The sequence below is a fragment of the Vidua macroura genome, chromosome 5 (assembly GCF_024509145.1).
Source record: "Vidua macroura isolate BioBank_ID:100142 chromosome 5, ASM2450914v1, whole genome shotgun sequence".
NCBI classification, from domain to species: domain Eukaryota; kingdom Metazoa; phylum Chordata; class Aves; order Passeriformes; family Viduidae; genus Vidua; species Vidua macroura.
In genome coordinates, this window is record NC_071575.1 from 44,395,857 (window position 1) to 44,413,192 (window position 17,336).

A 17,336-nucleotide genomic window follows, 5' to 3' on the forward strand; every position below is an offset into this window, starting at 1 on the left:
AGGTGGCCAAGCTGCAAGAAGGGTAAAAGATGCCACTACACAGAATGCTTCTGCTCCTTTGGGGTCTTAGCATCACAGCTTCAGGACAGTCCAAGATAATTACACTACAATACATTTTAGTCATTCAACCAGCACAACAGTCATCAGAACATCCACCTTCAAGAGTCATTAAATATGTGTTCTTTCACCACATTGTATGGGTAAAATAATCATGTTCCAATAATCAGCCACCTGCTGACTTGTTTTTGCGCCAAGTTCTACACATTACCTTGTTAATTACGAAAGCCTATGTATCAGTGAGCACATTAACTTTATTTTCAAAGTTACTGATGACAAAATAATTTTAATATACTTTGTACAGTCTTAATTCTTTAATTTCCACAGTTTTAATATCATTTTCTCCTTGTATGTATTAGAAAAATATTCTTTTCTACATGGGTGTTCAATCTCTCTTGTTCTGTTTCTATTGTATTGACTAAATATATATGTATAAAATCTAGAAATTTTTTTAATTGTCTGTAACTGTGACAAGAAAAGAATCCAGTTCTGCTAATCTGAAACACTTTACAAGTGTCAGTCTGTACTGTTACACTCACAAAATCCCACAGAAGCATTGCATGCCTATGTGTACTTACCTCATTCTAAGTACTGCTTCTTTCCTTTGATATTTCTTAATATTTCAATTTTTCTTACTTTAAAAGAAAAACATTTTTTTTTTATTTAATTGTCTATTGCCTCCATGTCTGCCTCCATTGTCTGTGTCCACAAGTTCTATAAAGCTCATTAATTATCTATCAATAAAGCCATCTATAACAGAGGTCCAAAGATGCTCACACATATAAGAGAAAAAGGGGGGAAAAAAAGAGAAGTAACAACCTCATGCTTCTAGAAAAATTAGTCTCAACCAACCCTGAATAATGAAGAACAGAAGGAAAAAAGGCAGGTAAGGGCATTGCTACAAAACACATCTGTGCCACTGTGCCTCTGTTGCCTGTTCTCCCAGCCTGGACATCTCATACAACATGCCTATGTCCTGGGCTGAGTCTAAAAGCACTGCATAATCTTTTAAAAGACATCCTTCCATCTCTTACTCCTAGATATTCCTGTTTCTCACGATACTCAGCAGTGAATATAATCTAGTAGCTGATAAGGGTTCTAGACATTTGTTTTCCTGATTATAAATGGTTATATAATCAATTAAACACTTTTAAAAAGCATTTTTATTCAGCTAGGCTGATCTAATGCGCTTGTTGCCCTGATGGAAACTAAAGATTTTCTGCAAAGTAAGAGTTAAAAGGCACAAGACATCTGTTCATATTTACTTGCTTATATTTTTACTTCAAAATACATGCTCCTAAAATGTTTTATTATAATATTACCTGGATAGAATGACATAAACAAATAAAATTATATGTTTATTCCATTTTGCTACAGTAAGTGAACAATAAACTAAACAGCCAAGAGCCAAAGTAAACATCTTCTACTATGACAAATATGTTGCAATATTGGTTTCTCACTGATCTTGTTTGGATTAAATCTGAGGACATGGTATTCATTTAAATACCTAACTATTATGAGTTTGAACACATTATAGTATATTGTAATAATGCATTAGCCTACAAAACTGACTGCAAGGTCTAGGTAGCTTTTGCATTTCTTATCTAGATATTCTAACATCTTCATAATACATTCAATGAACACAACATAGACCATGGCCTGAAAGATTTGACCTTTTATGTACATGCTCAGCTATTCTCAGAGAAAAAACTTTCTCATTTACTATTGTGCATTCAGCATTGTTTTGTAAGCAACAATTGTTAAACCAAAAATTTCTAAGTTGAAGAGATAAATTTTGCTACAGATTTCCCAAAGTTGCTAAGGAAAGCCTCTTTATATTCTCTATTTTTCTTCGTAATACTTTCATCTCACAGAGGAACTACTGAAATGTTTAGTTATTAAGACAGGAGCTTACTTTTTAAAATAAAAATGTTCAGATGTTCCTTAAAGTTTGGTTTTCTCTTCAATATACATAAATAAGTGCATTCCGATATCAAAGGTTTTCTTTGCTATGCCTCAGAATCACCTCACTTGGAAAACACCTATAACAATACCACAATGTAATTTAAATACTTCACTATTGTACATTGCTTTAATCTGTGGAAGTCAAATCTCTTTAGGCAGGAGAAAAAATATGCCTAGACTGATTCTACAGCTGGAGGAACCACAGCAGAGGCAGGTGATATGGCTAAGTCCATCATCTGCCTTGAAAGAGGAAATGGATCTTCTCTGCTCCTGCTTTAGGGAGACATCCAAGACTGAGGGGCCACGTCTCCCTGTGCTCTGCCTGGAGCCTGCAATCAAGAGATGGTGGGATGTGCTGGTCACCTGCAGGGACCTATCAAACCTACAGCCTTCCCAAGTTCTCTTTTCAGGACTTCTCCAGGCTGGCACCTACCAGCTCGATTCACATGATGCAGCATAGATGGGGTTTCCTCCAGCTGGGAAAGGTGAACCTTAATCAGGGAGCACTGCAGCTCTCAGCTTTTGCAGCCTAAGGTAAAACGCAGCCTGATGTCACAAAAGGTAACAGTCAAGGTCTCAGCTACTGATCCAGCTAGAAAACCGATGTCCTCACACAGAACATGGTGTACTAAGACAAAGAGAGCTTATGATCTCGGGTTTCCCACCAGTTCAGCCAACACTGGTCAGAAGACTGATGACCACAGCCAGATGTCTTTCAGCTGGGCTTCTTGTGCTGCCTGTCACCTGATTTTGGTGGTCTCAAGGGCCTTATCTGAACTAGAGACTGCAGGTGAGTGCACACACGTGAAATGCATGCCTTTCTTAGAGAAAGAAATGCCATTTCAGAAATGCCACATAGCCTTTAGAGATTTCTTGCTATTTCTCAAAGATGAAAAGAATTGTTCAAAAGAATTGTTCAAAAGAATGCACATTCATCTTTTAATACCAAAACAAGAGTAGGAATATGGACTTTTGCAGCTGCAAGGAAAGAATTTACACTTTCTTTTCTTAATGGATTACCCAAAGGCAAGAAAGAGCTGGGTGGTGACGGTCAGTGCCATCTGCCATATCAAATGTTGCACGGGGGGTCCTGAAGGCACCACATCTCCACTTTACATTCATGTCATTGCTACTACCTAGAAGCAATACTTCAGTCTGCTGATTTGGAAGAGTTGTAGAATGCAGCTAATGTGGGAAGACCTAAAGCTGTGCCAGAATTAGTGTGTAGGCAGATGTAATTCTTAATTTTTCTGTGCCTCTCAATTTCCATTATAGAGATTTAGCCTCTAATTTTAATTTTAGACTTTACTATTACTGATTTTATTACTTCAGGTTTAGACAATGTGCTGATGCAGATAAAAGGAAACCTGTAAAAATGGATATTGATTTCCTGTAATGTTTTAGAACATTTTTAATGGGGAAGTAACTGAAAACCCTGCATTAGCAACAAAAAAATGCTAACACATTTGTTCCTGAGGTGTAGATTTTTTAATTCTATGTAACTAAATCCCAGATTACAAAACTTGTGGGAAAAAAAATTCTCTTTTAAATGGCCTCACTGCATAATAATAATAAAAAAAAAAAGTTAGTTAAAGGGCATGTAAATATTCAATTATATTTTTGCACTCTTTATTATTTTAGAATATTTAGCATTTTTTAACTCCCAAACCTATCCAAGCAATTTCATTATTCTCCTTATTTTTTTTAATTTTAGAGCCAAAATGTTTTATCACCATATATGTCATGGCTCCAGAAACTACATTTTCCTTCTTTGAATTCTTTGGAATCCAAACTTCATAGCAGATAAAAGAAACATAGCAGTATTTATAGCCTGTATAATGCTGATGCTGAACTCTGAAGGGAAGTGCTGAAATCTCTGTTCTTCAATGCCACTTCACTGATGCTCTGCAACAACCTGTCAAAATAATCAGGGGTTTTTCTATACTGTTTGTTCTTTTCTTCTGAAGCCAATTCACAAGCTTATTTTTAATAGTAAATATAATTACTTAAAATGTATCTACTATACATACCTTTAAAATAAACATTTATAAAGAATTTTGAGTAAGAAAACAAAGCAGATTAAGCATGAGGTTTATTTTTTGTCTTCAATAAATATTTGCAACTCTGCTGTCTGTTATGGAGACTGACTAGATCTCACATTGGACAAACAGGCACCTCAGGGGTTACTGAGCATGTCTATGTTTCCAGTGCAAAGCAAAGTGGGGAATTGGTTTTGTGGGACCAAGAGGAAGCACATTTTAGTGATGAAAAAGACGCTCTCTAGCTCACAGTGGAGTACAGGGGTATGCACATAGAACTGAGCCTTTCCAGACTCAGTGAAAACTGCTTTTCTGTAAACTATACACTTCTCAACTGGCACCTGTATATGCATGCAGATCAACACCTGTCTGAGCACCAACAAAGGACACAATCAGTTAATCCAGTCCTATGTCAGAAGTAGTATGTGCTGCAATCTGCACAGATCTTATACAGGAAGGCTGATTATTATTCTGCCAGACTTGGACCAGTCTTACATATAGCAGTTGTACTTCTAACAAGTGACTATTTGTGTTTGTCGTAGTTTTGTTTAGGGTTTTTTCTTTGGTTTGGTTTGGTTTTTTGTTTATTTGTTTTTGTTTGTTTGTTTTTTATGTTGGGCTTTCCTTCAGACTTCAGACAAGTGTACAAACTCTCATTAGGGATGCATTCTGCCTTAATTTACTCCAGTAATGGGTTCAGGTGGTGTTAGGTGTATGATTGGACTCAATTATCATAGAAGTCTTTTCCAACCAAAATGATTCTGTGATTCCTAATTTTATGAAATGTTTGCTAGTTTCACCACAATTTCCATGCCTCACCTTCCAGCAAAACTAACTAGAGTCCTGCTCAGATGGGATTTTAATTTATCAGAGAATGAGTGATAATAAATCTGTTATTTTCAAGCTGTGATAATGGTTATAGCAGACAAGGTCCAGCTGTTCTATAGCCGGGATAGTGGCTGCAATTACAGTCTGTGTAACAATTGGCCAGAACCACAGTTATCAGAGGACAATTAGCTTTTAACAGCAATTCAGACAGAAATAATTATCTTTCAACAGAGGAGCACCTTCTAGTGGTCTTGAGTGAACATGGCAGCTAGTTAAACAGTTCTCCAAATAAGGAGAGCTAAATATGCTAGATAAAGAATAGCAATGCATATTTCTATACACTATTTTTATTATTAAATTCATAATTCATTTAAAAACAAAGGAGAAAAAACAAGCATATATTGCAAAAAAATAAAACATTTTTCAATTACAATATTTTCTGCTCCTCCCTTTCTCCTTGCTGACCTAATAGTTTGCTAGCTGTTTATAAAGTTACCTTGAAAGAGTATTTTTTAATGTTCTACTTGTAACCTACCCACCCTTTTGTTTTCTTAGTCATGAAAATTTGTCTTCATTATATACCAGCTCCAAAGGAAATTTGCAATAGAAATATTACTTTGTTCAGTTTCACTGACTATTATAACACAGTTTCTCCAGGCAGAGAATTCCTAGTAACCATAGTTGTTGCAATATATTATTTGTCCTTGTTAGTTTTGCAAATAACATAGTATCAAATGATTGGAAATCCAGGGGTTTTTTTAAGTTACTACTAAATATAGTGGCTATGATAGTTTTGTCTAGTCTGTGGTCCTTTCAATCTGTATGTAGTAGATAACCCTTTTTGGACAAAATTATATAGTGTACATAATACAAATGAATGATGTGCTATTTCTAGAAAAGCAAATTAAGATAAACAAGCAGGTCTTAATATCATATCACTGCAAGACATTTGTGCATTGGTGGAAGCTAACAATATGAAACAGATTCATACTTAGATTTTCATGACATTTCTCTGAATTTTGCAATTGAGTGAAAAATGCCAAGTGCAAACCCTCAGATTTTCAGGTGATTAAAAGAAGACATAGCTATTATATTTTTGACTCTATAAACATTATAGACATACTCCTGAGTTATCAAAGTAGAGAACCTGACCTCTTTTTTTTTTTCAGAAGAAATTCTTCAGCATTTGGAAACTTCAGCCCAAAACTGAAATAAGTATTACAAAGATTTTAACACATGAAAGCTAATTTTGCATCATTTGTTTTGGTGGTGCCATTATAAAATAGGTTTGTTGAAATTGCAATTTTGCATCCTCCATCACCTTTGCTAGGAGGGCAAAGGGGTAGTAAAACAAAGTTAATGGAGTTTTGGGGTTGTCAACCACTTCTGTAGCCACAGGGGCAATATTCTGCAAAATATTCAAGTGCAATATTTACTAGTATTATATATTATAATGCACTAATTCATCTTTTATACACAACCTTATATGAGCCGCAACCAAGTTCTGATTTAGTTTGATAGCCAGCATGGCATTCTGATAACCCGTGGGGACACACAGGCAGCCTCGGTCAGCTCTTGGCACAGGCAGCATGGCCCTGACCTCTGCAGAGACCCTGAGCACCTGCACTTGCTCTGCTGTGTGCCCAGCAAGGCAAGCAGAAACACAGTCTCAAGAGAAGTTTGCTTTTTATCTGCAGCCTAAGAGATGAAAATCTGTAGGCATCCCCAAGAGAGTAGCACTCCTGTTTTACTCTCTGAATTTAGACAAGTCATACAAAAGTGACCTCTAATTTAGATAAAAATTATTCCACCTTTGGCTGCCACAGACATAAGGCTCATGGGATAGAAACCCCAAACCACTTCAAAGTAATCTCAGCTGGAACCTATCAAGGATAACATGAAGCAAAGTGGTAAGCATGGAGAAAACTGTAAATACTTTTTTATGTCCTGCATGAAAGTGACACAAAATTGAACATTGTGTTAAGCCCTGAATTCCCCAGATCAGGAATTCCACAGACATTCCTTATAAAATATTAGTTTTCAGTTCCTTCTCCCTTTTCTATACCTCTAGCACATTACACTGTCAAGTGTGAATTAAGATTCATATTTTTTGTCACCTACATCTATTAGCAAAAGAGCTAGGATATTTTTCAGGTTTTGTTATTTAAAACTGCAGTCTTCCAGTCTTTAGGCCTCTTACTTAAGTTAAGTTAAAATTAAATATTGTTGCTCTGTGACTCTCTAGGAATGTTTTTCTCCATCTTGCCTCATCTCTTTACTCCCTCACTGTCCTAATTATTTTTTTACTATTTGTTTAGCATGTTTGACTTTACCTGAATCTTGTACAGATTTAATTTCTTCTTTGCTTTACTATTAAATGAAAGTGTGCTTCATAGTAGACAGACATTACATCAGTGTCCCAGAAATAGAAAATATTATTTGGCATGTACATAAGTGAGCCTAAAAAGCCCTGCACAGCTGGGCACTTCAAAAGATCATACCCCAGTGCTGCAGATGAAAGCTGAATTCAAGGCTCTGCTGATACCTCTACTCAGATGTTCAGCGTGCTCCTGGGAGACTCCTTTCCACATAAAGGAATCAGGAATAGTGTGACTCCTCAAAGCATGAGAGTTTCTGCTGTTCCTGACAACCCCTGGCATGAGTTACTCAATGGGGGAAGGGGCATTGCCCCTTCTGATGAAAAGAGAAAAAGAAGAATGCAAAAAATTCTGTTTTCCGGCATCTGAAATTAGGGCATGTGCCTCTCATGTCTCAGCAATCACATTTAGAAACCCTGCATTTCTGCCCTACCTGTGTCATAGGGAACAATTACTGATTCCTCTTCCTTGAAAGTCAGTTTGGTTAGTGAAGACATTTACAAATTCTTTTTACTTTTGCCATCTGTAAAATATCTACGAGAAATGTATATCCCACATTTGTAGAAAACTATTTGTTAAATAGTTCTTATATCCTGATAACACACTCAAAGTTTGTTAAGGACCAGAATATGTTGAGGGTTTTTTTCATTCTGGAATTAAAAAAAAAATTATATATATATATATATATTTATATTTTAAAAAACTTTGTAAGGCAAGTGCACAGGCTGGGGAGTGCACAGGTTGGATTTAGCTTGGAAGGACCTTTGTGAAGGTCCTTTGTGAAGGACCTTCATGCCACTGATAGCCTAAGGGGACCAAGGAAATCATGTTCTCCTAGGGACTCTTCAGCAGGCACATGGCAAGGTGATGTTCCACACTAATATCCTCTCCATCTCCTCCTTGTATGGGATAATGATACATGAAATTTTCCCCTGCACTAGGTTGCACCTGCACTATGCCCATCAGGATGCATCTATTAAGAATAAGCTTACTTCTATTTCTGGAAATTGGGGAATGGAGACATATCGTTCCCATAAGTGGCAGGCATCATTCCAAAATCACTCTCAAAATCACTTCAAACAGAAAGAAAAATCTGGAACTTGTGTCAAAAAGATCAAAACACAGATTTGACACATCAATATGAAATAGCAATGAACTTATTTTTAGTTTTCAGTCTCTGGATGCTAAATATTATCTAGAGCTTTCCCATTATGGAAAATCTGACACACGTAGCTCTTCCTGCACTCTTATGCTACTGCTTGGGCAAGGGGATATGCACCTCCAGTAGAATAAAATCTTTCACTGAAGAGAGAATAATCTTTTTGTAGCCATTGCCTGTATCTCTTCAATTAAACTCTATAATCTACTACCCAAAGACTGATTCCACAACTAAGGCTAAGTGCAGACAACAGCAGTCTTCTCACTGAGTGTGAAAAGAGGAAGCAGTGAGATGTTATGGCTCTTCTAAAAATAAGAGTAAGACAAGAAATTAGGAGGTCACTTGCATGCTTTTCATTTATATTTGAAAGGTCACTTGTGGTCTCCCTCATGAACGATGTAAAGTTTAAAATAAACTGAGATCTGAATTACTGTCAGCTTGCCAGAGCTGGAATCTGAGAAGCCTGCAACTCATTCAGTGGCTGGCTGAGAGCTTCTTCTTTTTATGTTGCCTTTTTTTTTTTTTTTTTTTAATTTGAGGATTCTGGCTCTCAGAAATGCTTACTCACAGTCATTTGTGCGTTATTATTAGCAAACTGTTAGACTGGCCCCTTGGCACACATTTTGTAGGACCAAAATAATTTTATTGTATTGCTTCAACATTTTACTGGTACAAAAGAGGTGAATTGACTGTGAGGCAATCACAGCAGACCTTGAATACCTTCAACAGCATTAACTTCATCATTGTTATTAAAATACTGAACAGGCTCTTTTTTTACCAGTTATCACCTTAGTTGTTTTCTATTAGGCTGAAGTCATCAATGGGAAAGAAAGAGCAGGAACAATGTTGCTAGGTTTTAAGTGACAGTCCTTAGTGTAATGTAAGACATAGAGCTGACAACAGAAAAGAATATGCTCTATCAATCAGCTTAGAATTTTATGCAAGTATTGCTATATGAACACCACTTGTTTCTACAGATGGTGGTAAAACTGTTCCTATCACTACCATCAAACAAGAATGGGAAACAATCTGGCTGAAGAACAAGTATGCAAAAATCTTAACAAATCTATGGGAAGCTTCTTTGGCAAAACAGATCACATGGCTCACTAGCTATTTCACAAGCACCACTATGAAAGAGATATGCCAACACCAGCAGTAATACCACTGCCCAGATTTTACACTGACATGACCCCTATTATATCAGGATACTAACTGATTATATATGTAATATTGTATGAATTTATCCTGCTACCTGACTAATATCCACTTTTCCCATGTAGTGCACCATCATCCTGACTAAATCCCAGTCTGCCTAATTTCTTCTAGCAATCTTCATTCAGTTAATACACCCCTTAAAATTCAGCATAAAAGCAGGCACTGAAGTCTGCTTTTAACACATTTGTATGATGTTTTAGAGCCTTCCAGATAAGATGTTTGACAAAAAGAGTAACATTTTCAGACTGCATAACCTTGGTGGGTATTTTGTTTGAAACCATCTATCATGAAATTACTCCCAGCATGGCACTACTGTCCAATAAAAAATCTGCAACATTTGTGTGCACCCACAGTTGAGTGCAATTCCTATAATGAGTGCTTTATTCATTTATCCCAGTGTCTACGAAGCTCACATTATCATTTAATTTTAAACAAACTGCATACTGTGAACATTTGTAAGAGAGAAACCCATTAAATTCAACATCTATACAACAGCTCTAATTTATTCACTGTATTATGATTCCTCCATTTTAAGAAATAGAGATTTAGCTATATACATCTTGTTTTCTGTAATTATAATTATACACAATAAGTACTTTGTTTTTCCATCCACACCATTTAGAAAAGAACTTACAAGTATAAACCTAAGAACACTTATTGGCAATTGATTCAAATACAGATACAATACAAACATAGTCTCTGCAATCCGACTTTTAACCAGATTTTAATACATCTTCAAAATGAGAAATAAGACAAGTAGAAACATGTGCATTTTGTAGGAAGTTTTTAAAAACTCATGTATCTAATATGTAGCATAAGCTAAGGATTAGTACACGTAAGGACCAGTCAAAGCAAAAATGCTGGACTGAATAAAATAAGGTATTTTCCAAGTATACTGCCCATTTATGCATACAGCTAAAAGTCTATTCAAATTGAAGACTTACTTTTACATGTGTAGTCCCTAGGCTTTTTTGAGGTTTTAATACCTTTCTGGTCCCTAAGCTTATTCTCTTACCCAGAGATAGCTCCAATATTGTCCCTAACATATAGTTTTTACAGTAGAGGGGCACGGATTAGAATAGCTATTGTGATGGGCTCAGTGATAATGATTTATAAGGATCATGTTTATCTATACTGATGCAAAATGCACAGCCTGAACTTTGGGCAAAATAAGAAAAAAAACCCACTGAACTCAGAATTTAGGTCTGAAGTAGTGCAGAAGAGCAACTGTGCATAAACTGAGCAGGCGCCAATTAAAACATACACCTTAAACACTGTGCTATCTTCCATACAATTCCACAGTGCAAAATGAAAAACAGGCAAATGCTTATTTAGGAATTTCTTTTAAGTCAAGATTTGAATGCATTTTTTGAATCCATAGTGTCATCAAATGGGTCAGTTTATAAGGTCTCTCTGGTTTCAATAAAGCAGAAAATTAATCAAGAAATTACCATTTTCCCTCCTCTCAAGTAATTCTCTCATACAGAAAGAAAAAACAAACCAGGGGTAGGTATCTTTATTTTTTTTTCCCCAAACTCCCAATATTCTTCTATGACCTTTCACTTTCCATTGCAAAATTAAAAGCACAGCAGAACACAATACCTAACCAAATAGAAGATATCTCTAGTGATTGATCAAAATAATACAGTGGATAACAGTGTTAAAATTCTGCTTGTTCTGATACATGTCATGAATATATAGAGAATGTACTAGATAAGGGCTATTTACCATGGGAATATTTATCATGGGAAATGTTTATCAAATGAAATAAGCTATTTCTTGACTGATGAACAAGAAAAGTAATTGTTTTCTAATCTTGTTTTAAGTCATGAGGAGAGTCTTCAAGGATTCCCTGAAGATAATACTGCTCAAAGGTTGCAACAAATATTATCAACAGAAAACATTCCATTATGTCCTCCAGCTACGATTTCTACTTCTCATCAGTATAGTTTACTTACTCCCTTATCTCTCTGTAAACTCAGAGTGATGAAGCCTAAATTAAGTTTCCAGCACCTGTCTCCTTCCACTTTTAGACACATAAGATGTTTGAACTTATTTCTTTTATTATTTTAGTCCATGACAGTCATGGCTATCAGGCAGTGACTGTCACAGATGGTAAACTGTATTATGACACAGTTCCAGCTACTATCTTTCTAGTTCCTATGTAAACTCAGCAGCAAGAAATACAGAAGACAAGGAATAAAAAAGCAGAAAGAACAAAGAGAAAGAAAATCCTCTCCTCTTCATTTAAAGTGAGATGTGCAGACAAATTCTTTTCATTTTCAATTTGCAGCCTGCATGGTGAGCCAAGACCTGACAGGGGAAGATTGATTGGCACTATTTGGTTTCCTGACTGCAGGAAGTTATACACAGGCCACAAGAAACAATCAGTCACAATTTCCTCTGCAGAGTTTAGCAGAGAAAAAAACAAAATAAATAAACAAACAAGGATTTAAAACCAGAGTGGTACTAAGCAATTATACATTTTTTAAAAAAACTTAAATAAAGAAAAATTACAAAAGTAGCAGCTACTTAAAGACATAGACTAGAGAAATTAAAAACAATAAAGGGGTGAATTCATTAATTGCTTGATGCCAGAAGATCCAGAGGACATACTCAATGAGGATCTCAATAAAAGGAGTGATTTCTAGACAATGAAGTCATTAAAGTAGTAGCGAATAACAGGCAGAAAATATTTCAGCATGGGCTGTAAAAATCTCTTGGAGACACAGAGATACCTGAAGCTGTAAACTCACATTCTTGTCACAGAAATGTCTATCCACACCAGCTACACAGCCACATCAGTCAGCAATTCAGTCAGCTCTTCAGTCCCACTGCCTGCCATCTGCTCGCAGTGTATCACAAGCAGCAGCACACTTCCACTGCCACACTGTGTGGGTTGAGTCCCACAGCACTCGAGCCAACACAAGGTACGGCTGCCACAGCCCCCAGCTATCTGGGCTGCACAGTCCTTGGCCATTCCATCAGCACTGGCACTCACGCGATCACATCAGTTCAAGGAGCTGCTGTAGATGACAGCAGAAGCAACTGATTTTCCATGAGATTGGCTGCCTGAGCTGGCTTGCTGCAATGTCACATCAACAGCAGCACTGGCTCAAAATTATGTGGCTGGCATTAGGAGGGTGGGGTTGTGACAGATCTACATTGGCTGAAATTGCCATGAAACTCAATGTGCAGCAGCTAGCCTCAAATCAGATTGTACTACGCCCATGTTGCTTGCCCAGACCACAACCATAAATATCCATAAACCAGCACTGACTTCAGGGCTAGGAATTTTTTCCCCATTAGTTTCCTCTCAATGCTGACCCCATCTTAGTGCTGCCACAAACATCAGTATGGTCAGACATGTGATCCTTACAGAAATAAAAGATGGGTGCTGCTAATATGGGTAAGTACCCTATCCTGTTTCACTGAGCAACTGCAGAGAGGCACAAAGCAGCAGACACTGAAGGCTGGACAGACCTTCCCTGTTTGGCAGTAAGACTGAATCAAGCCACTTTAAAATTTATGTTTAGCTACATATGATATTCACTTACAAATCCTGAAGAAATTATCATAATAACCTGCCTAGGTAGAAGATAATGACTCAGTAGTCAGAAAAATGTGTTTTCAGAAAGAAAAATTCATGTCTTGATGAGGTCGTATCCTATAAAAAATTGTTCCACTGATTGTCTAGCCTTCCAGATTAAAAAAAAAAATGCTGGCTATTTGCCACTTCCAAGCACTGGACCTTGCATTATATATGCTGAATCAAAAGTTCTGCCCTTCAAATTTGAGCAAGTCACTCTCTAATCTTCCCTTTATCCTCTCAATCCTCTCACTATCAGGCTAATTTTCTAAATTTATCATCAGTTTCATCACTTTTCCTTAAACATCTTCAGTTTAACAAAATCATTTCTCAATTGGAGAAGCCAGAATTGAAAGCATTCTTGTGGTAGCCCTTGTTCCAGGTAAAATGTCCTCTTTATGGGAACATTTTACATTTACCATTACACTATGGTAAAATAGCTGAATATTCTTCATGACCCTTAATTATTTTTCAGAATAACTGCTTCAAGAGAAGTCTGTATTAAAAGTCACTTATTGTGGCTTTCCTTGTTCATTCCTCAACCCAACAGCTTTACATTTGATTTATTGAAACAATAGTGGCTCTCTCTTGATCTTAATAGAATGAGACAGACAAAGGAAATGGCCTATTGCTCATGTGCTTTGAGGTGTTCCAGTAACCATCCATCCTGCAATGCTAACAGTATAAGAATATGGGGGTTGTCCATCTAGACCAGCAGCAACACACCCAGAGACAGATGTTTCAAAGAATAGTGCAACTGGCAGAAACAAAGAAATCTTTTCTACTGAAGATTTCTAGTTATCTCTAGAACATAGAGACAGCCTTGAGCCTTCAGATGCACATCCTCTACACATAAGTTAAGACGATAACGGGTATTTTTGTATCTCTATATATTTACATCTAAGTTCTCAGTCTCAGAATTTATTCCAGGGCCATTTCATCCCTTTCAGTTAGCCTATGTACAGTACGTTCCTCAGTTAAGTCATAGCTTGTGTATGGAAACATTTACTGTCATGTTTTTCCCCATTTCCCACCTTTCCATTTTACTGATTTGATTTTGTACTAAAACAGAGACAGGTCCTACCTCTCCATTTTCACATGGGAGCTCTTCAGCACAGTTCTGCTAATACTTACAAGAGCCTCTGCTTCCACTTTTGACTTTTGACAAGGCATGAGGAGTTGCCACCCCAAGGAAGAACTCCTTTTCTTCAAATTGCTGAGAAAGTTACATAATAAGACCTAAAAACTGGTCTGAAGGTGCAAAGAAGTCCATTCGTAACATAGAAAAACTGAAAGTTACTGACCTCCCAAGTATTTAAAACATGTCAGCTTTCACTATTTTTATCCTTTTTTTGACTGAAATCGTTGAGAGTTATGCTATGGCATTACTTTCCATGACAGTGTAAGCTTTGATGTACTGAGTTTTATACAGCTCTAAATAGTAGAAGCGATTAAAAGCAAAGTTTACTAAATTGCCACAAGTAGAAAGCTAAACAGAAAAGTCAGAAAGCCATTACCAGGAAGTCAGCAGATGCATCTTTTAACTTACCAAACAAGCGCTGATGGAAGAGAAATTTCCCAGCTATCAGTCCTGTGAGAATGGCAAGGAGCCACAGAAACACCTTCAAAAATCTCCAGCCTCCTCCTTCAGGGTATTTATTTGTTACAAAGGAGAAACAATTACCAACAACAATAACATTGGCTTCTGTCTGGCTGTGAGATACTGGGTCCTCAGCAAATATTAAGAAGTTAAAGAAGATCACTAAGTAAGCCACAACTAAGCGAGACCACGGGTGCTGGAAGTAGTAGCGGAAGTCTTTATCCATCCTCAGATACTGAAGAACTGGGTTTTGCCTGTATGTAAAGATACAAATGCATAACGTTATATATACCCCAAATTCTCAGAATTTAGGAGAGACTCACACATTACAAAAATCAAATCATTGCAACCTTCTCATCAGTATTTTTTTAACACTTTAGACTTGACTAGAAATGGAAGTTTCAATCAAAAGATATTGTTAGATCCAGGCACAGGAAAAACTGAAATTTCTCCCTATTCCAATGTAAAAACAACAACCAAACATATATACATTGTATCACAAGATTTTCAGTCTCAAATAACTATACTTCATGCACCTCCTCCATAATGGGGCATGAAAAGAATGAATATAAAAACATGGCAGGCTACTTAAAACACAGAATGCCTTTCCAGCCACACAAAAAAATACAACACAGATTTCACAAAGGTTTATGCCAAGCCTAAATGGAATCTTTTTCCATGTTGGAGAAGGACGGAACCAGCTCAGAAGTCCAGAGGTCTTCTACTGGAAGCTTAAAAGCATATGACCCAGAAACATCACAAACATGTGCTCATATGGAAGAATAACATCTTGGAAAAGTTTCTAGAATTAACTCTTGCAAGTCAGGCAAGCCTGTATAAATCTTTTTGTTTACTTTAGGGAGTACACCTATATTTTCAAAACCATAAAATAAGATAGCCTGAAAAAAGACTGTTCTGTATGGATACAAAAACTGTATTTTGAAACCTGCCTACTTATTAAGTACTGCTATAGAAAAATGCAGCTGAGCATGGAGCATTTTAGTTGTTTGCCATTTGATTTCTTTTTTTTTTATTCACAACCAATTAGTTGTTTCATCCTCTTCAACCACTTTGTATGCACAAAGATACAAGGCCTTTGTGTTGTAGAACACCAAAATTATTCAAGCGACACAGTGTGTAGGAAGAAAAAAAAATGTGTCTAGTAATATTGCTTGTTTATAACAGCATGATCCTTGAAGGATACAGTGGCAAATTTTTGCAAATGTCATATGCCCTGCAGCAAAAAAAACCAAAACAAACAAAAACCCGCCCACAAAAGACCTAACCCCCCTATCAATTACTCATCCCTTCCTGGACTTCTAACTTAGGACTTGCAAACTTAGAAATGGCATGAATTTCAATGTCTCCCCTTAGTTAATCCCAAAATTATTTAACTCCATAACCCAACTTATATTAGTAAAATTGCAAGGAATTCTGTACCTAATAAATGAAAAGGATAAAAGAACCTCTAGATAGATTCAGACAATGCATTCAGTAAATAAAAGAAAGTAATAATGTCCCATTATGCATAAATTACATATGAAAAAGAAAAAAAATACCACATTACAGAGTTAAAAAGCTGGCACGAGGAAGTGTCGGTCCTTCAAAAACTTTATGAAAGAAAAAGTGATTTAAAGTAAGGGTCGCTGCCTAAGAAAATACCACTCTGGGGAGATTAAACTGCCTTTAGGGCCATAAGGATACCCAAAGCTACTTCTTGTTCTCCTTTCGTTCTGTTACCATTAAGAAAAGTTTTGGTAATTCCTTATGTGTATGAACCATCTTAAAGCCCGAATGGAGAAAAACAACTACACGTCCTGGTATTTTTGACAGCTGCCGGATACCCGAGAATTATCAAACACCCAGCTGAAGACGCGGTTTCTTAGGAAACGTTTTATAGCATCGGAAGCCAATATTAGCAACAGCAGCAGTGACAAACTGCTAACAAAAATCCTGCTCCTACCTACCTCAACGCCGAAAACGCGGGTGCCAAGAGCGCCGCGGACCACACGCCCGTCGCAACCTGTTAAATCGACCCATTTCCCCCTGGCCCCGGCGCAGACCCGGGCACCCGCGGCCACCTCCCCCGGCGCGGCGGCTCCGGCCGCCGCCGCCCCGCCGGGCACCGGGCCTTGGGCCCCCGCAGCGCCGCCGCCCCGGGCCGCCCGGCGCCCGCTGCACTCACCGCGACGGGGGATCCGGCGCCGCGGGCGCGGTGCTGCTGCTGCGGCGCGGCTCGGCGCCCGTCCCGGTGCGGCTCTCGGCGGCGGGCGGCCCCGCTCCGCTGCCCGCGGCCGGCAGGGCCCCCCAGCCCCCTCGGGCGCTGACAGCGGCGCTGGCTGCCGCGGCGTCCCGCCCCCCGGCCGCCGCGGGGAGGCAGCGGCTGCGGCGGCGGCGGTGGCTGCGCTCCTTCTCTCCGCTCCGCTCCTGGGCGCGGGCGAGCGGCACCGGCAGTGCCGCAGCCGCGGCGGCAGCGGGCGGCGCCGCTGCGGCAGGGTCCCGGCGC

The 17,336-nt window shown here is 38.1% G+C and overlaps 1 protein-coding gene across 4 annotated transcripts in view; it reads right to left on the bottom strand.

Moving 5' to 3' along the window:
* The window catches only part of TMEM117 (transmembrane protein 117), a 189,910-nt gene that overhangs the window by 160,746 nt on the left and 11,828 nt on the right, over positions 1-17,336 (bottom strand). For 2 of the 4 annotated variants that reach the window (XM_053978921.1, XM_053978925.1), the window contains exon 2: positions 14,780-15,084. In XM_053978921.1, coding sequence (XP_053834896.1) covers positions 14,780-15,084 — 305 coding nt within the window. Of the gene's footprint in view, positions 1-14,779; positions 15,085-16,797; positions 16,867-17,015; positions 17,056-17,336 lie in introns of those variants that run through there. The other 2 variants (XM_053978922.1, XM_053978924.1) reach the window with 2 other exon arrangements.